General features: G+C 40.5%; 1 protein-coding gene across 6 annotated transcripts in view; it reads left to right on the forward strand.

Moving 5' to 3' along the window:
- Positions 1–25635, forward strand: part of LOC123366829 (palmitoyltransferase ZDHHC14) — a 328341-nt gene that overhangs the window by 249139 nt on the left and 53567 nt on the right. For all 6 annotated transcript variants that reach the window (XM_045010625.1, XM_045010624.1, XM_045010626.1 and 3 more), the window contains 3 exons: positions 10141–10227; positions 13528–13602; positions 14849–14971. In XM_045010625.1, coding sequence (XP_044866560.1) covers positions 10141–10227; positions 13528–13602; positions 14849–14971 — 285 coding nt within the window. The remainder of the gene's footprint in view (positions 1–10140; positions 10228–13527; positions 13603–14848; positions 14972–25635) is intronic.

Below are 25635 nucleotides of genomic sequence, written 5' to 3' on the forward strand. Positions count from 1 at the left end.
CTCTTTCCAGTTGGGCTTCTAACATACTAAGGCTTTGCTGAATTGGGGTTTCAACCTGTTTGACTTTGTTTACCCACTTTAAAAAAATCATTAACATTTTATGATATATACAAGTGCCCATCTAGATGGATTCCTATCTGCTTCTCATGGGCATTGTGAAGATGAATGTTTGGAAGTGCTTTGAGATCTTTGTCTGAAAGGTGTTAGAAAAACAAATATAATTATTTATATATTTTTAATTTTGGGGGTCTGTTAAAGCTCCTCTTCCCTTTTATTTCTGCTCTTTTCTCTTACCTCCTCTATCTAGGAACTGTACAAGATGTTTAGAGAATATAATAGAACCCACCATTGTATAATTCAAAATGAATAAAATAAATTAAGGGGAGAGAGAAATAGATGAACTGTTAACGTATACACTTCCTAGGCAATGTTCAGGTTGTCAGTTTTAAGGGCTCCTATATTACTTGGCCTATCGAAAATTCTTTTCAGGTTATCTGTATATGTAGTAGTATTTGCATTTGTAAATTTATCATTACCTCTAGCACCTGCTTACGTTACTTTTAATTGAATGCAACAAGAATTCCTTGAGAGGGCCAAAGCCCTTTCATTACCCTTCCCTCCTAAAAGTTTAAGATGTTTTTCTACAAAATTCCAAAATCTTATCCATGGCCCAGGCCATCTACTACCTTGGGATATGACTTGCAACGAGAGAGTTGAGTCTGTGTGAAAAATCGGAACTAATGAAACTGTCAGTAACAAGTGACAGAAAAGCTGCTTATAAGTTCTTTGGCTCAGCTTTAAGGCTCAGGAGTTCTTCCACTCCACTCAAGAACTGAATGCCAAAAGGAAGGCCAGCACTGATTGTAGGAATTTCATGACATTCGTGAATTTCATGTCTCAGTTCAAAGTAACTCTAAGGGTATGTCTACACTGGAAACTTCAAAGTGTAGCTGCGGGAACGCTTCCGCGGCAGCTCTTTGAAGTGCGAGTGTGGTCACATGCGAGCGCTGGGACAACTCTCCCAATGCTCCTGGTAATCCACCTCCATGAGGGAATTAGCTCTGAGTGCTTGGAGCCTGTCTACACTAGCACTTTAAAGTGCTCAGACTCAAACCCCTTAGCCAACAAGTTAGCGTGCTATAAAATGTAAGTGTAGACAAGCCCTAAGACCTTAAACAATCAATGCCATCTCTCCTGGAGGAACTAACAGTTTTCTTGGCGGTATCAGTCTTCTGACCTCTAACAGATGGTTGAAACAGATGAACCCATTTCCTTCCATGTGGTCTGGTTTTACTGTGAAAAATGCTAATGCTCAGTTATTGTTCTACAACATATCTTTAACTACATTCTTGCTGTTTGCCTTAGATTAGTGCATACTGTTTTGTAACACCAGACTTTTAAAGGTTGCTCTGATGATTTGGGTAATCTGTACAATCTATGAATTCTAGTTGATATTAAGAAACTTGTTACTATGATGATTGCTGTATCATGGACTGCCTCTAGATCTGTGTATCCACCATTGCTGACCAGTCTTTAAGCAAGCCCTTCCTAGGCAAGGGAAGGACTTGTTGTTAAGGACTATCAACATGTGAGCAGGTCTTACCTGGGGAGAACAAAAAGTAACTGCATCTTAGGGGAAGCCAGTTTTCTCCAACATTCTTCATTTGGAGGATGTAAAAATCCCAAAATGCAGGACAAAGAAGCCAAGTTATTGAGGTTAGCCTTTAAAAATTGCAGAGTGGGAAGACTGAAGGCTTGTCTACACTGGCAAGTTTATGCGCAGTAAGGCAGCCTTTTTGCACTCAAATTGCAGATGTATACACACTGCCAAGCCACTTTGTGCACAGAAACTCCTCAGTTGCAGTGCAGGAAGAAAAACCACCTTGATGAGAGACGTAAGGATTTTTGTGCAGAGGCTCCAGAGCTCTATTCCCAGTGTAGACACTTGATTGCTTTCTGCCCTGTAATTGGCCTCTAGAGCTGTCTTGTAATGCCTCAAGTGACTGCTTTGCTCATTGTTTTGAACTCAGCTGCCCTGGAGACATGCGCCTCTTCCCTTTCAAAGTGCTGTTTCTGACGGCCTTTGCATGTTGTGCTGATCTGCTCCGGGACATAAAGCAAGCCATTAATATGGAATGCTCGAGCTGTTGAACAGAGGAGGTACAGGTAGAGGTAGGTGTGCGTGTGTGTGCAGAGAGCCCAGGGAGGGAGGCGGGGGGCTGATGTCAGGGTTTCCCCTGCCTCAGAACTGGCTGCTTCCTGCTCTGAACTTACAAGACAACATGCTGACACACTCTGTCCCCCAAAACACTGTCTCTCTTCCCCCATTCCATACACACACACACACTCCCTGTCACACAGTCTCCCTCCTCCTCCCCTCCCCCCAATTGAAAAGCAGCTGGCAATGTAGTAGGATGGCCATGGAACAATGGGGATGGGAAACCTGCATCATGTGACACTGTACCTGCTCCATGAGGCATTGCAAACCCTTCCCAAAGCACCCTGCAGCCAGTTGCACAGTGGGATAGTTACCACAATGTACTGTTATCTTTGCCATAGCAAGAGCTGCTAATGTGGCTGTGCTGCAGTGTCACAAGGAGCACAGTGTGGACATGCAACAGCGGTTTAATTCCAGCGTTTTAATAAAAGTGGTATAACTTGTGGTGCAGAAACTTGCCTGTGTAGACATACCCTGTGGATATGTCTGCACTACAAACCTAAGTCGACCTAATATAGGTTGACTTACAGCCACTGCAATAATTACTGTGGTGGTGCATGCCCACACTACCCTCCTTGAGTCAGTGGTGTATGTCCTCACCAGGAACACGTCAACTGACCTAAGAGGGGCAGTGTGGGGAGCTGAGAGCCCAGTGTCTCGGCTCTGCTGGCAGAAGCCTGGCTGCCCCACAGGCTCCCGGGGGCCTGGCTGGCTGTCTGCCCCTCCCGCCACAATCCCTTCCCCTGTTCCACGCTGGGAGCGGGGGAAGCCACCCAGCGCTTTTTGTCCCCCTGTTCACTGACCCATGAAATTGACAAGGTGGTCCGGCTCCTGGTAGGGAGTGGGTGGGGAAGGCTGCTCAGGCTTTTTACCCTGGTTCCTAGCAGGGAGCAGGGTCCAGCCACCCAGTTCTTGAAGAGAGCTGGGCTCTAGCTGCCTGGCTTTCTTGGTAATTTCAGGCTTCTTCTGTGAAATTGACAAGCTAGCCAATACACACTGCATTGCCCTAATTATGCGGACATAAGCCTTAAGCCTCTCCTGGAGGTGGAGTTATGTTTGTGTACTAGGGCACTTACATTGGTGGGAAGAAGGCTGTAGTTTAGACACTGACATAAATTAGGTCGACATAAGCTGCCTTAAGTTGACCTAACTAGTGTAGACCAGCCCTGAGGAAACCATACAAGAAGTTTTGGGCAGGAGAGAGGAAGGGGATGGATCAGCCAAGGCCAGAGAAGGCTCCATATTTCAGAAGAGAACCCATATGCTGCAGCAGAAGGAGCCTAGGTGGCTCAAAAGGGCCCTGACCCCAGCACAAAGAATGCTCAGAAAGTGGTGAGGGAACTGAAGCAGAGAAATGTGTGTAGTGTTTATTTTTTTATAGATCTGTGTATTTTTCATGCTATTAAGAAAAAGACTCTGGTTTTAGAATGCTGTACAAAATCGGTTTGTGTGTTAAGTTAATGCTGTTCACATGCCCCTTGAAGAGGTAAACTGTAGGTCCAGAATACCCACATGGCTGGAGTTCTGGGAGAGGTTGTGTTTAAGTTATGGGGGAGACTGAGGGGTCACACTCATTCCAGGGGTTGGGCTGTGTGGTAACAGCTATCAGGAGAGGAGTACTAGATAGAAGATCTGCATCCTGAGAGTGTGCTGAGAGGCCCCACGATAGAAACAGTGCATAGGCCTAAAACATCTGGGGGTTCAGTGGCTGAATCCCCTCACCACAGTCTGGTGAGTGGCCCAGAAGGTGCTAGTTTAGGTCTATACAGCTTCAATTAAGTCAGTGATCATTTTGGGGATTGTTCTCAATTCTCTGCCCCTCAATTGTTAGTCCTTTCATACTTAATTCCCTGTTAGACCACTGTAGTGTACTGGGTAGAAAACTAACATACTAACTTAAAAAAAACATCCATTTTTACATAGCTTGATGGCAAAAGTCAGGATATGTATGGTGAGCTATTAAGATGGAAGTTGTCCAAAATCTTGGCTTTTGGAAACAGTTTGCAAATAGGTGTAAGAAGAGGAAAATAATACTGTAGACTCTGATGAAATGTGTTCTTAACTGTCATGTGAATCATTCTTGTTAAAAGTTCCTTATCCATATTTCTGTGCAAAAGACTTGAAGGTACTTGGAGAACATTTTCTTTTGTACATTTTCTCTCTTGTTTCACTGCCTGTTAAATCTATAATCTGAGACAAAGGACAGGTGGTCAGAGAGCTTCAGGATGATGTTTGCAAAACTCCTGGATGATTTTCCTGTAATACATTCTAATAGCTTACAAGCTTGCATAAAAAAATTGTGATTTTTTTATTATTATTTTTTTTAAAAACATCTAATCAACTTCCCTTACCACTTGTATTGGAACCATAAGCTTTGAGATACTCAGGCTATGTACACACAACCATTTATGTTGGGTTGTGAATAAGCCACTCCCCTGAGCGATGTAAGTTACACCAACCTAAGCACCGGTGTGGACAGTGCTATGTTGGTGGGAGATCTTCTCCCGCTGACATAGTTACTGCTGCTTGTGGGAGCTGGAGTAGTTAAGTTGACCAGAGAGCTCTCCCTGTTGGCTTAGAGCATCTGCACTAACAGCGCTACCAGGGAACAGCTGCAGGCTCTGTAGTGCAGCCATAGCCTCAGTTGTGGTTCTGTAGCCTCAGATCTGCCCACACATGGGTTGATTTCAGTTATATTTTTACATCTTGCTGCTAATTTGTAACTTTGCAGGAGAGAGTCTGTTTAGATCTAAAATACTTGTGGGTATGTAGAAATCAAAATATGGATTAAAAAGTCATATTACTGTATACAAGCAGAAGATTAATAACTTATTTCTGTATAATAGTTTTCATTTTGAAGGACCTCAAAATGCTTTATAGGTTAAATATGTTCATATAATTCACACCAATAAAAGACTGAGTGAGCTATCTTATTGCTACATTATAGTTATACCAAGCAAAATTGATGATATTCAGAATTTCTGAAAATAACATCAATTTTGACAGTATGGACCATTTCCTATTGGAAAGTGCAGTTCTGTTGAAATTGAAATACTTTATGAAATGGTTTGGATTTCACAGCAACTTCATTTTGGAGAAATGAAGAAATAATGTCAGGAAAAACTTTTCCTGCAACATCAAAACATCCCATGTAGACAGTTTTTAGAATGAAACAGGGTTTTTTGTTTTGAAATTACCTTTTGAATTTTTAAATGTGTTACAAGATAAAATGAAAAAACTCACTCAATCATAATATTTTGATCAAGCTGAAACAATTTTTTTTAAATTTTCTGTTGCAGAGAATTTTGACTTTTTTTTGGTTTCGTTCTTATTTTGAAATCTCAAAATGCTTTGCCAAATGGAATTTCTGTCCTCTGTCCAGCTCTATTTGCAGTCTAAGTTAATTCAAGATGTAAGAAGTGAATCTAATGATATAAGTTGAGGAGGGGGGAGGATACACAGATTGTATGTAAGGAATTGGAATTTGAAGAAGTTGGTTGAAATAGCCCATAACATGCAGACACCATTTGTGTTTGAAAATGTATTGTTGCTCACTCTTTGATTTTCTCACACATGCACACTGCTAAAAAGCAAGTTGTGTTTTGTGTTGGTTTTGTCAAATTCATTATTAGGGATTCAGAACATAATACACATTCTAAAAATGCTTAATATTGCTGTTAACAGCCCTGGCTGAGTATCCCTAGTGGACAGTCACCAGTCTGTTGTATGGAACCCAATGTTTCGACCCCACATGTTCCTAAGGCATTGGATCTGAGCAGCATCCAGACATAGTCTCTAGTTCTGGCCTCTCAGGTACACTCTCCGGGGACAGACTCTCTGTTTGGCACCCCTCTGTGAAATGGAGGGACCCTGCATTCTAGCTGCCATAAGGTCTGAAGACCAATTCTGAGCCTCCACAAGTTTCCACAGAAGTTGATACATGCTCTCTCCAGAGCTGCAGCCTCATGGGCACTCTGGTGTATCATTTAACCCTTCGGGGATACGTGGCAGATAAAGTAAGGAACATGCAGGTTTTGCAAAGGAACATCTTAAATGCTCTCTCCCTCCTCTTTTGCCCCCTCCTCTCTTCCCAGAAAGCACAAGGGATTTGCAGACCTATGGGAAAAACAATGAACATATGCAGGCAATTCTCTCCCTCAAGGGTCCTCTTTCCTCTTTGGAGTCCTTTGGAGTTTGGTCAGTATCCTTTAGGTGGGGGGCAGGTGCCTCTGGCCCTCCACTCCTCCTGCTCTAATTCTCTGGTTCTGGCAATGGTCTGGCCTCTTGCAAGAAAGCCTTTCCTTTCTTAAAAGCAGGGTCTGACACCTCTTCCTGTTTCTCTTTCCACCTGAGGATTTTCGATTTTCCCTTCTGATAAAGGGTCATTAGAAGTTAATGGCTGAGCCTGGCAGCCCAATGGAACAATTAGGGTAAGACTGTTCAATTTGTTGATGGCTCCGTTGCATATTCATGGGAGTTTTAATTCACACTGAAGGTTATAGTCAGAAGTGGAGTTCAAAAAAATCAAATGCGATTCATAAGTTTACATAGACAGATTCCCCAATCTGTCACAATTGCCTACAAGGTTTTTTTAAGCAGTATTTCTTGTAGTGGAATATACCCCTCATCACTTGTTCTGAGGCCACTGTAATGCCCATAGCATAGACATGGCCTCAGAAAGAACAGAACGGTCAGTTGAAAGGTGTGTTAACTACTTATGCTAAACAATCTGTTGCGCCTTGCATTTAGCTGTGACAGTTGGGGTAAGTCTATGCTGCAGTTAAAAGCCTGTGGCTGGCCCATGTCAGCTGACGTGGGTTTGCAGGGGTTCAGGCTAAGGGGCTGTTTTAATTGTGATGTAGATACTTGGGCTGCAGCCTGAGCTCTGGGACCCTCTCAGGGGTCCTAGAGCCTGGAGTCCAGCCCATGCCTGAAAGTCTACACCACAATTAAACAGCCCCTTAGCCTGAACCCCTGTGAGCCCGATTCAGTGGTATGCACCAGCCGTGGATTTTAATTGCAGTGTAGACATAACTTCTGAGTGTGTTTCCCAGACCTGAAGAACAGCTCTGTGTAAACTCGGAAGCCCCTCTCTCTCTCACACCCACCCACCCACCCACCAACCAACAGAAGCTGGTCCAGGAACAGACACTGCCTCACTCATCTTGCCTCTGCGTCCAAGTGACAGCTGAGGGCTAACATAACAGTTTACAGATGGGTGAACAATGTAAATGTCAACGAGGGAGAGACACTTAGGATAGTACAGGGGGTGATAACTAGGAACAGTTGGTAAAATTAAGGAAAGTTTTGGGTTTTTTTGTTTTTTAGTATGAATATCAGGATATGGTTTAGTCTCCTAAAGAAAGTCACAGAAGTTCCATCACTTGAAATTTAAAACTAGCTTAAAAATCACTAGGCTAAAAAATGTACACTAGGGAGCAATCCTGCATAGGCTTGATGCCCTGCTAGATATTAATTCTAGCTAATCTCAACCATTTTGGGCTTAACCTACTAAGCGTTGGTTTCTAACTTATTTTATTCTTCTCCACCACTCTCCCCCCACCCCCCAAAGGAATGGGTTACTTCATGAACAACACTAATAGAAATTGTTTATTAGTTAACTACATACTGCATATGATAAATGTACGGCTTGTGGTTAAATTTTACTGGATTAATTTGGGGACAAATTCAGGAATCACTTAATAATTTTATAGTATGGTCAGCCCTTCTCTGAATCCAATAAATGTTTGAGTGCCTAGAAGTTCCTGCAACAGTTGAATTGTTACACTTTTTTGCTGGGCACCTCTGAGACCCTCTGCCACTCAGTTACCAAAAACGCAGTTTGACTCCGGAATTCATCACTCAGTTACCTTTTATTTGCCATACAGCAACACTTCGCCCAAGCTGGCAAGGATCAAACCGGGAGTGGATGCAGGGTACATCACAAATCCAAAGCTACATAGCATATCTTTTCCTTTATATACATCTTTACTAACACTTGCATTCATGGCTATACATTGCATCACTTGTATCTAAGTTAGCCTTCCACAACATATGATGATCTGGATGTGCTGAAAGTCTCCATTCATAGGGAAAAATTTCCCCGTTGCGTGTAATAAGTACAAATTTGCCCAGAAGACATGATTTCTTAAGAATGGTGTACTTGATTAAAGGAGAAGAGAGAATTTAATAGCTTGATGTAATGTTTGTGTAATGTAGATATGGCATTAGGGTTCAAATTTGCATGGTTTTTTGTTTTCCCATTTTTGCTTCTCTTTAAGCGTACCTACTTAAAACACTATCTTATATTTTATTTTAGGCTTTACAGAAAAATTTCTCTCTGTACTGACACTAACCATGAGAAATTTTACAGCTAAAATGAATCTTCAATTTGAGGTTGGATATGAGAGCAAAATCTCTGGGGATGCTAGCATGCTTACATAATGACCACAAAGCAATGTGTTACACCAGTATTCTGTGCTGGTGCTCTCTTGCTTTCCCTTCCTCTGCAGCCTTAGGGTTTGTCTACATGGTGGGGTAATGTGCTTGATAGGGATGTGATTTCTAAAGCCCTCCCCGTTATGGGATCTTAGATCCTGAGTTCCAGACCAAGCCCAAAACTGAGTGAGAGGCAGGCAGGGAGGCTCCGTTTGGAGTGCCGACAGCTAATGCTTGCTTGAAGAGAGAGGCAGTGGCAGGGGGGAGGGTGTTGGGGTCCGTTTTGGGGATCGGCTGCTTCTCTTGTCCATGAGGAAAAAAGGAAACAGCTGCTGTTTGCTTTCAGTGAGTGAGAGAGAGAGGCGGGGGAAAAGGGGGTTCTGAACTTACAAGACAGCATGCTGATACACTCTCAGCACTCCAAAAACCCACTCTCTCCCCCCACGCTCCCTGTCACACTCCACCCCCATTTGAAAAGCACGTTGCAGTCACTTGAATGCTGGGATAGCTGCCCATAGTGCACCGCTCCCAATGCAGCTGCAAATGTGGCCACGACAGTGCGCTGTTAGCTGTCAGTGTGGACAGATTGCAGCGCTTTCCCTATTCAGCTGTACGAAGGTGGGTTTAACTCACAGCGCTGTACATCTGCAAGTGTAGCCATACCCTTAGGTTAATTTGTGTTTAAAAAAAAACAAAACAAAAAAACCTAAGTTGAACTACAGTTAGGCAAAGGCCAATGGGTCAGCACTGACAACATACTTTGGGGATGTGTATTCTAGTTAAGTTAAAACTAGTATTGTTCGGTGTTTATTTCCTCAAACTTACAAGAGGAACAATCACAATAAATGAATTGTAAGATTATCTAGTTTCATGTTGATTTATGTATAGCTGTGGTTACCTGAAAGTTTAAGAACTTTAGATGAGTATGACTTTTGTATCCTCTTTTTGAAATGCCCACTTCAAAAAACAGTCCTCCTGCATGAGTCAGAGTAGAAGTGTTTCCTACAGAATAGCACATTAGGGAACTGATTTTCTTCTGCCTCTAGCAGTGAAAGAAGACCTGCTAAAAATCAGAGTAGAGCTCTCACTTTAGTTCTATCAATAGGTCCTGCATGCTGCGGACAGTGGTTTATTTGGCTGCTTGCTAAGATGTAATCCTTTGGCTGTAGAATCAGATAATTGCTGTTTGCCTTCTTCAGAGAGCTATATATCACAGATCCTGATTTGTGGGGGTGGCTTTGTTTTTTGATGCATTTTAAATCTGGAAGCAGATTTTGGCATTGACATTTTCAAGTTCAAATGCACATTGTATTAAGATTTGTGTGATACGTCACTTGTGTTGCTTGTCCCACACCCTTCCTTCCTCCCACCCAACCATTTCTCTTAATGGTTATGAATCATGAAGTTCTGCTGATATTTTCCAACATGAATGCTGAATATTTAAATGTAGAATATTGTCACTGATAGATTCTTTCTGCCCATAGGCTCGGGTGATGTATGACTTTGCTGCTGAACCTGGAAACAATGAGCTGACGGTTAACGAAGGGGAGATCATCATAATTACCAATCCGGTAAGAGAAATCTAATGGAAACCAGGCTACAATGCACTGACCTACTTCTAGGGGTTTGTGCTCAAAAGAGAGGTTGAGTGGCATCTAATAGGAAAGCTCTTGCACACTTTCCCTTCCTCCCTCTAGGGTAAAGGCAAATAAATTAAATGCAAAAGACTGTTTCAGTAATGGTAAATTTAAATTAATAAAAGCAAGCTCAGAGGACAATTAGGCTTGACTTTACTCCTCTGTACCTAGGCATGTTAGTGGTCTCTGATCAGTATTGTCCTCTTGTGACATGGCACTAAAGTACAGATGGTACGAGAACGTGTGAATGATAGTGACACCATTAAACCTCAATTTATTGTCTTTTTTTGGGTTGAGGTAGTTATTCAGCATTTTTATGTAGTCTCTCTGTTTTTGCACTGATTGTTTGTATTTCAATGGTCCATTCTAAAATACTGATGAATTTCAACTTAAAACATTTTTCACATTCAAATCCAAATGTTGTCCAAATGCAAAGATGCCAGTTTACATGGAGGCTTTAACACAGCAAAACTTCTGTCTCTAATTGATCCTTTTATTGTTAGGGTAGTGTTCATGGAATGGGAGAGAAATATTAAAGCTCTGATCTTGTAAAAAGCTTAAGCTTTATGCAAAACTTTGTGCCGTCTGAGTAGTTTCATTAATTTAAATGGGATTATTCAAGTGGTATGAGGTTCTCTACAAGCTTAAGTCTTTGCAGAATCAACAATTTTGACTTCCCTAACTAAATATCAATCAGATTTTAGGAAATTTTTAAAATCTTTTCTACCAGAATTACTGGTAACACTTGCAAACATATTATTTTTTAATTCACACTTTATTATTTATGCTGTATGTATTTTTGTTGTTTTTATATTTCACTCATCTTGGCTAGTGAAAGAATAGTTTTTGCTGTTAGTCCATTGTTGTTAGTCCATAGTCTCATAGTAAAGCTCTATAACGGGTTGCTGAAGCTCGGTAGGAATAGATTTTGCTTCTGTACGAACACTTTAATTGAAATTTGGAATCCATAAAAAGTAATGAAAACATTTCTATCAAGTTTTGTAGAAAACTTTTTCTTTTGTAATAAGTTAGAGTAGCTCTACACTGCAATGTAAGCCCGTGCTTGGGTCTGGGCTCAAGCCCTAACCCCTCTTATGTCTACACTTTAATTGTGCTAACCCAGGGCTCGAACTTGGGGTCCAGGCCCCTGGGGGGTCTGAGCTCTATTTAAGCTGGGATCCAGGGTACAAGCCCTATTGCTTTGCAGTGTAGACTGAGCCCTGCTTGACTTGGGTCCTGGGAGTCAGCCAGAAGTATCCCACAGTTCCATGAGCCAACTTCCTTAGTCCTCTCTCTCTCCCCCAACAATCTGCAGTTCAATCTGTTAAAAATGGAAGCCACCCCCTCTTTGCAAAAGCAGCAGCTCAGGTCAGTGTTAACCCATTCTCTTCTGCTCACTGAGCTGCAAGCGTGCTATCAGAGAGCCCCCTCGGTTTGTAGTGGAGAGTAAACTGATCAAGACTTCTATAAAGCAAGCTTCGGCTTGATGATAATGTGCAGAATAGGCAGTACAGTTTTCCCACAGTGCACCATGCTCCTAGGGCTAGAGCAGCCACATGTGGTGGGGTGGGCAATAGGGACTTTGGGATATAGTTACTTTGACTCAGGTCTGCGCGTTGCAGTGCGGATGCCTGAGCCCTAGGTTTGAGCATGGGTTAGAAAAGCCTTTATGTAGGTTTAAAATACCATGTAGACACTCAAGCCCAGGGTTTCCTAACACCGGTCAGTTGACTCGAGTCCCACTAACCCAAGGCTTACATTGCAATGTAGACATACCCTTAATGTCCAAGCATCTGTCTTGTGCACCAATCGAAGGTGGCCTTTAGTTTTGGGTCCTGCTTCATCAAAGCACTTTAGCGAATTATAATTCCTATTGAAGTCATTGGAACTAGCATATACTTAATTTCAAGCACTTGCTTAAATGCTTCTCAGAGTTAGGGCCCTGGTGAAGAACAGGTGCCGGAGAGCATCAACAGAAGTGTTTTCAAAAGGTAGTGCTAGACTTTTGAGAACTTCAGGAAACTGCTTATTCAGTGGCTTAGCTTGGTTCACATTGATCAGGCAACCTGTGTGTAAATATTAGCAGATCATTCAAACAAACAAAAACCTTCAAAAATTGTTTCAGTGAGTGTTAACTGCGCCTTTGTTTGTATATAAATCTCCCTTCAGTAAGATGTAATTGAAGATTTGTCATCAATATAAATCTCCATTTATCTTCATATAAACTTTATTTGGTTTTGTTTTTTTCACTTAATATACTGAAAATAAATATATATTTAAACAGGTGAGATTCAGAAATTTGCAGGTCAACAGAGATTCTTTAGCATACACAGGCCTAATTTACCATGTATGAATCAGCTCATTATGGTTGAGAGACATTTCGATTTCTAATAGGCCCAGTTTATTCCTGGTCATGTTGTCCTGATATCAACCCTAGTCAACTTCATTTATGAAGGCTGCAAAGCCTGAAGTATCTTGTTCTTTAGTATGCGTATTATGGTAGTGTCTAGTGGCTCCAGTGAGATCTAGCGCCTCTCCCCCCCCTTGTCTTATGCACTGTACAACACTTTGCAAGAAGCAGTTTCTGGCTCCAAGAGCTTACAAACTAGACAGACAAGAAAAAGGATGGGAGAGACTATTCTCTGAGTTCTTTGGTGTGGCATTCACCTGCCATAACGCATGAGACAGTCCTTACTCTTCCTGCAGTTCCCTGCCTCCATTCAGTTCCAACATTTGCAGCAAATGAGGTGGGGATCCTACAAACAGCCTCAGTGACTATGCAACTCTGGTTCATTCCCTGAGCATTGTCTGTCCTGTGTGTTGAATGAGGCAGGGGTACTGTATGAACAGTATGTGTTCATGTAATTCAAGTCTTTTATCATCATGCATGTACACAAGGGGGATGAATTAAGGTTGTGTGCGCAACCTTAATTTTTCAAGTTCTTTTGACTTTGCAAGCTAATGTTATGTTAACTTAGCTTTTTAATACTTTCCTACAATTTTGAAAACAGTTAAAATTCACAACAGCTATGTGAGGGAGGCCTGGTCAATATTATCCTCCTCTTGTAATGAGAAAATTGATGCTCTGAAAGGTTTAAATCAATTTGCCCAAGTTCTCAGTCACACCTTTCTCTCAAATACTATTTTCAAGTATCAACTAAAAAATCATAATAGATGCTGAAGTATGCTTTAATCTAGAGAAAATTTGTATAATGCTTATTTTTATTTCTTTAGGACATAGGTGGAGGTTGGTTGGAAGGAAAAAACAGCAAAGGAGAGAGGGGACTTGTTCCAACAGATTATGTTGAAGTAAGAGATCACCATATTACAATACAGAAAAACTTGGTAAAGCAGAGCTAAAGCAGATTCCATGCTTTTATTTGTTTATTTCTTTTAATATTGGAAACCTTCATTTAATTCTCTAGACTGAAGCCCTGATGAAAGATGGCAGTACTTAATTCCACTAAAACTCATTTGTATTAATAGTTTAGAACAGTGGTTCTTAACCTGGGGTGAACACACACCCTGGGGGTGCGAGATGGCCTTTCCGGGGGCGCGAGACATGCCAGATTTTTTTTTAAGAAGGTAAATCATCCAAAAAACAAATTAAGCACAGGCACGTAAGTACAACTACTTTGTTTCATCAAACCTATGCATTTATTAACATTATACATTTTTTTAACGATTACTGTAATATACAAACCAAAAATACATCTAGATTTAAAGAACTGACCTACGTCAATAATTTTTGATAAGGGGTGCGAGAACATATTTTGAGAACCAAAGGAGTGCAGACTGCAGTAAAGGTTAAGAACCACTGGTTTAGAAGGTCAGAGTAAACACGTGTCTGCATACCATATACAAATATATATATATATTTTTTTTTTAAAGTCAAGTGATCATATCATACTTACTGCCTATTCTAAGGATAGAGAGTGGATATAGTAACTTCTGGTAAATGCTGACTTTTCAGTGCTGCCTAGTGTACTGTATCTCCTTTAGAGAAAGGAGAAGTTATAAGTAGAGGAGATTGCTAATCTGTAAAATGTTAATTTCACTGACAGACTGTCACTGGTAGTTCACAAGAGAACCAAAAATAATACACACATCCTGTTCCAGAATAATTGAACAACTACAAGAATGAGGATTTATTTTAAAAAAAAATCTGATTCTGGTGTAGGCTTTTTTCCCCCCCACAAATTATGTAGTGATGCAACTAACAGGACATTGCCTGTTACATGGCCATACAAAAATAGACTTCTTCCTGTCCTCTTCCAGTCCCCATAAAACAATGGGCCATACTTGTTGTTAATACCCAAATTTGATGTATCGTTGAATGCAGGAAGTGTACACAGTGCTCTGAATTGTTAATTTGGAGCTGATTCTATTGTCTGCTGTTAAAGATGGAATTGTATCAACTCATTTTTAAAAATCCTTGAATTTCAGCAGTTCTAGTGACTCTGAGAACAGTTGAAATAACAACAGCATGTAAAATGATATAACTTATTTCCTATAAGAATGACAGATGTCTTAAAACAGCTTTGTCTGTTTTCAGATTCTAACTGAAAGTGCAAAAGATGGATTTCCTTGTGGCAATTCAGTAGCTGACCAAGCCTTTTTTGATTCCCTCTCCTCAAGTACAGCTCAGATCAACTCAGCTGCTAAAAACAATAACCAGGTACATCATTATTTTCTTTTTGGCACTGCAAGCATAGTAGATTCTATTGACAATGCTGCTTATGCTCCTAAGTTCTGTTACGAACACACTGGGAATGAAGGTTGTTTGTAACTCTGAAATGGTCATAACTGAACAAATTGTTATAGTTCTTTCAGAAGTTTATAACTGATCATTGACTTAATACAGCTTTGAAACTTTACTATGCAGAAGAAAAATGCTGCTTTCCCTCTATTTTTTAGTAGTTTACATTTAACACAGTAGTGTACTATATTTGCTTTCTTCTTCTTTTTATTTTGGTCTCTGCTGCTGCCTGATTGTATACTTCTGGTTCCAAATGATGTGTGTGGTTGCGTGGTCAGTTCGTAACTCTGAGTTTCTACTCTAAGTCCTCACAAAAAGCATGGAAAAGGCAATTGTGATGGAAGTATAAAAATCAGCTCAATTTTACAATCTTCAGCAAATTTGTTCATCTTGTGTAATTTTAGAAATGCTGCTGCTGGAAAAACTAGCATAATTCTAACCTAAATTAGAAATAAGAAAATAAGCAATTATTTTTGTTATTTTGCTTTATGCAGGAAAACCATAGAAATCTGTGAACTAAACACAACCATCTCCCTATATTTTCCTCTTTTGTACTCTGATCTTGTCAGAATGTATGCCTCCAATAATTTTGGTTTTTAGCAGCATCTGCTTGTAGAATTGCAACTTCTAAGATCTGATATTCTGACCTGTATAAAAGAACTCCACCACCTTTTCTACTTTTCTGTAGAGTGCCATGCAAGTTTATGACATTGTAGAAATAATATTATACATTATTATCAAAATAACTTTTTTCAGCACTCAGCAATAAAGGTTTTCTTTTTACTTGGCACGTCTGGATCCGGTATTTGCTGTTTGTTTGCCATGACTTTATAGCAGGTCAGTTCAGGACTTAAAAAGGCCACTCAGCAGTGTGCCATTTTGTGAGTAGGAAACTATCTACCTTCTCTTATGGCTGCAAAATAACCTTCCATAGGTGAACCAATGCAGAGCTGTCTTCCTGAGTCTGTGGACAGATGACTCAGTGCTTCTGCTGCTAGCAGCAGAGTGAAACTCACAAGACCCTGCTCAGGTTCACTGCTGCTTTTGATAATCCTGTGGACTTCAGTGAAACTGACATTAGTCCTGTTTGATTTCACTCATCTGCTGCACTGAAAAACTATGAACAGTGATTATGGAGTTATTTGTGGGAAGATTTCTCAGGATGTGGGGAGGGAGAGGTGGGAAGAGGGGATCAGCTATTAGTTCCCTTCCTTTCCAAAGTCAGGAGGCTCTCAGAGTGTATGGAGAATGAAAAGAGTAAGATCCTCCCCCTTTCCACAGCCAGAGTAGGTGGAGTTTCAAATTTATCAGGCTACTGCTATCTGGAGGTCAACATCATTATTTATTATTATTAATTATTATTATTTATTTGTATTACCGCAGCACTTAGGAGCCCAAGTCATAGAGACAGAATGAAAGGACTGCATTCAGCAGCATCATTTGCAGCAGTTGAGGGGGATGGGGCTGATCTTCTTATTTGGGCACTGTCCTCGACATTACAAGAGAGTGGATATAGTAACTTCTGGTAAATGCTGACTTTTCAGTGCTGCCTAGTGTACAACATATGTTGTGTAGAGCCATCTAACATGCAAGTAGCTATGGAGTCAAACGGACATTGGTATGTTATGAATATCAACTTCAGTTCCAAAAGGAAAGAATTTTTTGTATTGTTTAATCTGTAAGTGCCATATTAGGTAGGTAGCTATACTTCCCTGGAGCTCACTCTTTCAAGTCTTTTTATTAAAAAATGGAGACTTCTAGTTTAGATCTGGCCAACAACTGAGCTCAACACATTTAAGGAGATAAATGATATTTGAATACAAACTAGAGTATGTGATGGTCAAGTATCTTTTTATTTAAAAAATATTGTTGTAAATTGATTAGCTCATACCTAAGAAATTGTTTTGAAATTCTCAAATGAGAGCATGCACTCAAGGCTTGAAGAATTTCCAACATATACTTTTACAAAAAGATTAATCTCTATACTCTCCTGTCTCCCATCCTAACCAGTCATAGATATTTAGTTTCCCTTGACACATCTCCATTTCCCCAGTAAATCAATCATGCCCTCAGATGGTCTACTAATGACGTTTCCTTGCTCCATTAATGCTGACTCCAAATCACTTCTGCTTTTGAAAATCACTCCTCACTTCTCCCCCTGCTGTCCCCGCCCTCCAAAAATAAAAGTTCTACTTCCTGCTCTGGCTCTCCTGGCACACAGGAGGGCCTTGGTTTCTCATCTCCTCCTCAACCTGGGACCTCTGCTCCTCTCTTCCACCTCCCATCCCATGAAAATAACAGCAACTCGGCACCTGCTCTGCTCCATGTCTGCCCTTCCACATCCTGTGAAAAAAGTAGTGTCTTCAGCTGCTGTACACCCTCCTGGAAAAAGAATTAGCACTGCCTAAGTTATTATTCCATTCCTTCCTGTCATCACCCCTGGGGGAAAGCTTTAGTGCCCATGAAACACTTGGTGCTTTCCACACACCACTGTATCCAACTCTCATGATTTTATGGATGTATCATGGTATTTGTTTTTCTTTAAAGCCTTAGCTCTGGAAGTCAGTTGACTTGCATGAGAATCTGTTTCTAATTTGGAAAAAAAAAATTGTTTCTCATGTTTGTGGAGAAATGCTTGAAAATGTGAGTCAGATGCAGTCTAAAGGCCCCAGAACCAGAAGGAAAATAAAAAGATTTTGATGTATTTTTTTTTAACTTTCATGATTGTTAATTTTTTTGTTTGTTTGATGGCTGACTCATTTTGGAGCTGTTGAGTTTGGCGATACTGAGAGACACAGGAAGACAAAAGTGTCTACCTCAGCTTACGCCACTCTGATCACTTGCCTGGAACCTTTGCCTACTTACCCAAAATAACCAGGCAGGTGGGTTTTTAAAGCCCTTCATCTAGATGTGCTTTAAAAGACTGAAGTATTCAAAATTTTGGAGCTCGTACAGTACGTGCTCCCATCCTAGGTGTGCCACAGATTTAAAGTGATAACACTGCTCACACATGTACTTTCTGGTGATATGAGAGATAAAGAAAAGGAAGTTCTGCATGGAGCCCTGACAATTCTCCCGCCCTTCTTTCCTTCACCACTCTCTTTAGCCACTGGCCTTCCAGTGGTGGACTGGACAAGATTCCCAACTGCACTGCTTCTTAAAGGGACTGTATCAGCTTAAGTTACACATCTGACCCAAAACTTTTACTGTATGATCAATAACACCAATGATTGCTGTGACTGAAAGATTAGAGAGAAGAAAACAGTTTTTTTTCCAGTGGTTACTTTGTGCATTAGACAGTACTTTTTTTTAGTCAGTTTCATTGTTTCCTCCAGTTTCCTTTTTTGTTCTCTTGTGTGTATCTGCGGAGGTACCACTCAGTAGGAGGTTTCAGAGTAGCAGCCGTGTTGGTCTGTATCCACAAAAAGAACAGGGGTACTTGTGGCACCTTAGAGACTAACAAATTTATTTGACCATAAGCTTTCGTGGGCTACAGCCCACTTCATCGGACGCATAGAATGGAACATATAGTGAGGAGATTGTGTGTATATATGTCACATAAAGAGAACATGAAAAGGTGGGAGTTGTCCTACCAACTCTAAGAGGCTAATCAATGTAGTTCAAGTAGAGGGTGAGCGACGCCTGCCTCAGCTGGGGCGATCCACAGGAAGGGCCCGGCTCGGGTCCAGAGTTGCCATTGCCCCCCGGGAGAGGACTGCGCCTCGTCCAGCTGTGGCTTGCGCCCAGCCCCACTTTGCACCCCAGCCCGACCGACCCAGCCCTTAGAGCCAATCCTTATCCTAAAGTTACAGATCCGGCTTGCCAACTTCCCTTACCTACATTGTTCTAACATGCCAGAGGCTGTTCACCCTGGAGACCTGCTGCGGATATGGGTACGGCCTGGCGCGAGATTATGCGCCTACTCTACTTGTGCTACATTGAAGACATCTTTATCATCTGGACCCATGAAAAAGAAGCCCTTGAGGAATTCCACCGTGATTTCAACAATTTCCATCCCACCATCAACCTCAGCCTAGACCACTCCACACAAGCAGTCCATTTCCTGGACACTACTGTGCTAATAAGCGATGGTCACATAAACACCACCCTATACCGGAAACCTACTGACCACTATATTTACCTACATGCCTCCAGCTTCCATCTAGGAAACACCACATGATCCATTGTCTACAGCCAAGCTCTAAGATAACCGCATTTGCTCCAATCCATCAGACAGAGACAAACACCTACAAGATCTCTATTAAGCATTCTTACAACTACAATACCCACCTGCTGAAGTGAAAAAAACAGCTTGACAGAGCCAGAAGAGTACCCAGGTCACCTACTACAAGACAGGCCCAACAAAGAAAATAACAGAACGGCACTAGCCGTTGCCTTCAGCCCCCAACTAAAACCTCTCCAGTGCATCATCAAAGGTCTACAACCTATCCTGAAAGATGATCCCTCACTCTCACAGATCTTGGGAGACAGACCTGTCCTCGCTTACACACAGCCCCCCAACCTGAAGCAAATACTCACCAGTAATCACATACCACAGAACAAAAACACTAGCCCAGGAACCTATCCTTGCAACAAAGCCCGATGCCAACTCTGTCCACATATCTATTCAAGTGACACCATGATGGGACCTAATCACATCAGCCACGCCATCAGGGGCTTGTTCACTCTGCATATCTACCAATGTGATAGATGCCATGATGTGCCAGCAATCCCCCTCTGCCATGTACATTGGCCAAACCAGACAGTGTCTACGCAAAAGAATAAAAGGACACAAATCTGACATCAGGAACCATAACATTCAAAAACCAGTAGGAGAACACTTCAGCCTCTCTGGCCATTCAGTAACAGATTTAAAGGTGGCAATTTTTCAACAGAAAAGCTTCAAAAACAGACTCCAACGAGAAACTGCTGAACTTGAATTGATATGCAAACTAGATACTATCAACTTAGGCTTAAATAGAGACTGGGAATGACTGAGCCATTACACACATTGAATCTATTTCCCCATGTTAAGTATCCTCACAACTTCTTGTCAAACTGTCTTAAATGGGCTATCTTGATTATCACTACAAAAGTTTTTTTTTTCTCCTGCTGACAACAGTTCATCTTAATTAATTAGCCTCTTAGAGTTGGTTTGGCAACTCCCACCTTTTCATGTTCTCTGTATCTATATATATCTCCTCGCTATATGTTCCATTCTATGCATCTGATGAAGTGGGCTGTAGCCCACAAAAGCTTATGCTGAGATAAATTTGTTAGTCTCTAAGGTGCCACAAGTACTCAGTAGGAGGGGAGAGAAAAAACATGAGAAACAGGAAAATGTGATTGTAAAACCACAACAATTGGCAGGAGGCTGTGGGCAGATATAATATCAAACTCCTTTTAACTAGCTTTGTTTTTCTTTAATTAACTAGATTTCAAGTTTATAACCTTTTAATTGCCCAAGATCGTGGATGTGCCTGTCCAACACTCTTCAGATCCTGCAGTCCTTGCAGGGGCCAGAAATCACTGGGGTTTTGCCCCAAGTGGCAGTGCAGACACACTAGCTTTAGACCACTAAGTGGATCAGTCCTAATGGACAAATGCATTGTATCTGCTAATCTTTTTGGAAAGGCTTCAGAATTACATAAATCACTTCAATATTTTATGTGAAAACTATTGGTACTCGTTAACACAATTTAAAAGAATCTTATTTACAAGAGGGAGCTAACTTGGTGCATGCTAAACCAGATCTATATTTTAAAGTATATTTTAGAGAGGTCTTCTTCACACCTGCCATGCTTTCCCTTGTATACTGAAACAAAAACAATGGAATTTTCTTCAGCTTTGATTTTTGAGTCACTTCCAGGAACTGTAACCAGAATGGATTTCCTGTTATGTAAATACTGTACTTTATTCAAGATAGTTTGTCTTACACAACTGAATGATACTCATTTATTGCAAGGAATTATGTTGTCTGATCTGGAGCCAATTGTTATGTCCAGTTGTTAGTAGATTTAAAAAAATGTGGACTTCATTATTGTGTTAGTTTTTTTTGGATTCTAACCAAATATTGACCTATCAGAATGATCTTCACATTTTTTCTGAAAAGGTATTGCCTGCTTGGTAGGATCCTGTTGATCTTTGGGACGTTTCAGAATGCATGCTTGAAATACAAGTGTCTATATTTCATTCTAGTTGGCTCTGTTAAGTAATCCTTATGAATTTTCCCTTTGATGATGAATAGTAATGTTACTATAATCAAGGGTCTGCCAACAATTCTAATGAACACTTCCCAATTTCAGAGTTCGTATTCTAGCAGCAGAGTTTGTCAAGTGGAAAACTGGTACTGTATATAAGATCTCTTTGCATCTCACTGAACAATTATGGGATTGAGATGCTTGTTGTGCATTTATACACCTTAACTTTTTTTAAAAATGTAAACAAATATGAGTGTCCTATTTGCTTATTTCGTATTTTGAGAGGGAAAAAAAAGTGAGGTACTTAACTTTGAAATAAGACCACTTTACATGTGTATTAATGACAATACAAACCAGTTGTGCCAAACATCCTTAGCAAGACAGGTATTCATTGTTCAGGTTAGGCCATATCTACTGTTATGAGCAATCTTGGTAAAACAAATAAATGCATCTCTAAGTTATTTATATGCATGATAGACCACAGTATGTGTGGCTACCAAAAGAAGGATGCCATAATGTGTATGTTTCCACATATAGTAGCAACTCTATGGACTTCGTTATATACCTTTTTTTAAAAAGACCAAAAAAAAGGACAAAAAATAGTGTGGTTTCGCTTGAATATTTTTAGTGGGTAGCAGGATTTTATCTTGAAGTAAAAGCTAGAAACATAGTATGAATAAGATTTATAAGTTCACTAGCTACTGCAGGTTAAAACTTAAAGGCTATCCTTCCTTGTGTTTCAGGGCATAAGCTGATCATCAGCTGTCGTTGAGGGAAAGGTTGTGTAATGTGGAGTGACTTTAGAGTATCAAGCATTCAGCTGTATGTTGGTAATGAGAAGTATTTAGATAATTTGTGCCTTTTAGATTAGTTTTGCTTCCATTTTCTTGACACCACTTCTCTGATGAGGGGCAAAATTATTTCTGTCCCAAAATGACTGTATGAGTCTCTAGTTCCTGATTAAAATATGTATCCTGCAAGTTCAGCTTTTTGTGAATTGGAAGTTTTTGTATCCTGTTGCAAAATTTCTAGCATTCATTTGACAATGTTCTATGAAAATAGTTAGTGTTTTGCAGAAGTAAATGCTAAAATCAAAAAGACACTCTTCCATTCTCCACCAGTATCTCCAGGCAGACAGTTTCCTCTTTAAAAATAAATTATTTTTTTCTTGGAACGAATATTTCCGTACATTGTTCAAAGAAAGTTTGAGCTAAATAGTATTGTCTGGTTTTGAGTTATGAGTGTGTGGGAAGGGGATGTGGAGGTTGAGGGAAATAGCTTGTATTTTTTTTTTTAAACAATAGGAAATTTGTCACTTATATAACATAACTCAAACGTGACATGACAACTGGCCTCAGTGAGGAATGCAAATCAAGGTAAATTTAGAAAAAGATTTTGTATCTTTTGAAAGCGAATAGCAGTTAGTTATGTGTTTGTGTGTGCAAACACAGAACTGTATAATCTGATAGTTAGCAAATTTTTATCCCAAGGCAAATTTGTTCCAATTTGGCATAAATTACATATTGTGTATTAAGCACCTGGGAGAAGGTTTGCAGCTGGGGGAACTCTGATCTGTCCATATAGTGGAAGGAAGGATTTGGCCAGCATCTGAACTCTCAATGGGGACAAAGGAAGCAATTCCACAGCGCTTGGACTCCTTTGCATGTTCAGTGGAGGGGTCAGCTGAGCTGGTGGAGTCCTACTGCTAGTTCCATGGAAGAGCCAGTTGTCTGAATGAAATGTACCTTACCTGTACTCTGCAGTTCTTACAGGAATGATACCAGTGCAGTGTTACTCCTACATAGTAATATGGTTTCATAAGAACTGTGTCAATGTCTGAATGTACATCTGAGAACTTTGCATTGATACTGTTTGATGAAGTTCAGACTTCATTTATTGCCTGGATGCTCTAAGGATTTGTGGAACTTTTCCTCTTTCCACTCGCCTTTATCTTACAAAGACATTCCATCCTAGCCCCTGTGAAAAAATAAACACATTTCATCCAAAACGTTTTTGGGGCAGATCCTCAGCTGGTGAAAATTGAAGGCAGGGAGCCATGAGAACACTAGCTGAGTCTGCCCTTTTTTTGTGTTTCGAGTAAAGGTTGATAAATGAATAACGTAGAAGGAAATTCTCAGAATGAAATTAATGTCGCTGTAGAAACTTTACCATGTTGCATATACTATGTGGGTGGTGATGTGTTTGGTTGGGTTTTTTTCCCCCATGTACTGTAATTTTAAACTTTTGATGTTCACATCTACTTATGTAGATATTGTATATTTCATGGTATGCACTTCAGAAAATAACACAATGCCCTGGAATCCTACACAATGCTCAGTGCAAGAATCTTCCCATGTGGAGCTATTGGAGGATTAGGGCCTAAAGCATTAATTCACGCACTTTACAAAACCATTAACCCCTCCCCCCTCTGAAAATATTGCATATGTGCAGTATGGCAGAGTGAAGAGTCCTACTGCAATGTTAATCCATATTTATTTGCCCGTATGTAGTAGTTTCTGTTGAACAGATACCATGGAATGTTCCTTTTAACTGAATGTATACCACGAAATAGACAGGGGGTTGTCCAGTGTGGAAGAGTTAACACCCTTATAGGGACTGTACCTTGTGAAGTGTACTAATTTTTGCTACCTTAGCTTCTCAAGCTTAACTTTGCATAAATGTGAGTGTATAAAGACTTTTATGTTAAAAAAAGATTCAGCTTTTGATGTGCATAACATAACATAAATATAGTCTAATAAGGCGCGTGCGTGTGTGTGTGTAATATATATAAAAATGTAGCATTAAGGGTTGAAATGGTAGTTGTTCAAAAATCAGAAAATTCCAAAGAGAACCTTAACTTTGCCTCCTTCACATATTCATTAAGTGAGTTATTACATGGTCACACAACTAAATAAATAGAAATTCATGAAATATTTCTTCAGAAAATGAATTATTCCAGTCTGGCATACAAAAGATGCTCTTTTCTCAGAGTTCTCTGTAACTTGGTCCAGGCTGGTATATATGACCTCTGAGAGCAGAACCACCAATTATACTTTGGCATATACAGTACATTGAAGTTCTAGAAAGCAAAGTGACAGTTCTCAGCACAGTGTGAGATAGGCATGGGTTCTTTGGCCCTTCACCAGATCTTTCATTGTGGCTTGCCACTTTAAACATTGCTATCTTTCAATTCTCCTTTACAAAATGGTTGCACAACTCTATGCTCCATTCATAGTCATTGTCATATATGTTAGAATGGAACAAATACAAAACAGTTTTAAGACTGTAAACTTAACTGGACTTCTTCCTAAAACAATGAATATTCAGCAGCTTATGCTGATTGCATGCATTTGTTGTTGTGGGGTTTTACCCTTGCCTTTTTGTTTTGTGTAATATGCCATTGTGATCTGGAACTTTGCCAGGTATATAAAGAATGCTTAGAACCTGGCAGCAGTGACAGTCACACTAGTCTTGTATAAAAGTGTTTTGCCTTGCATGCCATGCATGTTTGTGAAGCTGTGAGGTTTGTGGCATGCATGAGTTGCACTGATCTGCCTCACTGCAGAAATGAGTTTGCCACATTGTTTTGAAAACTGCTATGCAGTCTCTTCTTCCCTCCTGTTTTTTGTTTTTCTTGTTCACTGAGCACTTCTTATTTTAAGGTGGACTCTTTGGCACCTGTTGCTCAGACTGGTAATCTGGAAAACCTTAGCCAGTCACCTCCTTCAACTCATCCTACAAGACAGGTAAAAAACCAAAACAACCCCCACTCCCCAATCCTATTACCATGTAAAAATACTTGACCCCTTTCCCCCACACACAATTTTTCTTTTCATCTTCACCATTACATAAATCCGTATAACTCCACGGACAAGGAAGTGGGAGCACAACAGAAGGCATTCTGTCCTGCACTGCACTATCTCAGTTCCCATCCTATCATTCATTTTCCTGCTCATACTGGAAGCAAGCATACTCCGCCACTTCTGTCTTTCTTCCCAGAAGACTCTTTCCATCAAATAAATAAAGGAAGGAAGGAAGCCCTCAGGAGGGAAACTGTAGCCTGGGACAAGGGCTCAGAATCTCAGTAGTCAGTTCCATTCCCTCACAGGAGCCAACTCTGCTTTTTCCTCCTGCATTCTCACCTTTTTCTATCCCTCTGAGTGTTTCACTTTTTGGATCTACCTGATCTTGTTTTTGACAATGTGGAGATGATCCCTCCTGACCCTCATTCTTTTTGGCAGGCCACTCAATATAACTCCGTTCTGTCAGTCTTCCCACTACTGAGCTGATCTCTGTCAATCAGCTGAGCAGTGTACAAGCAAATGCGTATTATGCAAGCAGTTCTTTCCTAGGTGCTGCATACATAATACTCTGTTGGTGGCT

The sequence above is a fragment of the Mauremys mutica genome, chromosome 3, assembly GCF_020497125.1.
Source record: "Mauremys mutica isolate MM-2020 ecotype Southern chromosome 3, ASM2049712v1, whole genome shotgun sequence".
Classification (NCBI taxonomy): domain Eukaryota; kingdom Metazoa; phylum Chordata; order Testudines; family Geoemydidae; genus Mauremys; species Mauremys mutica.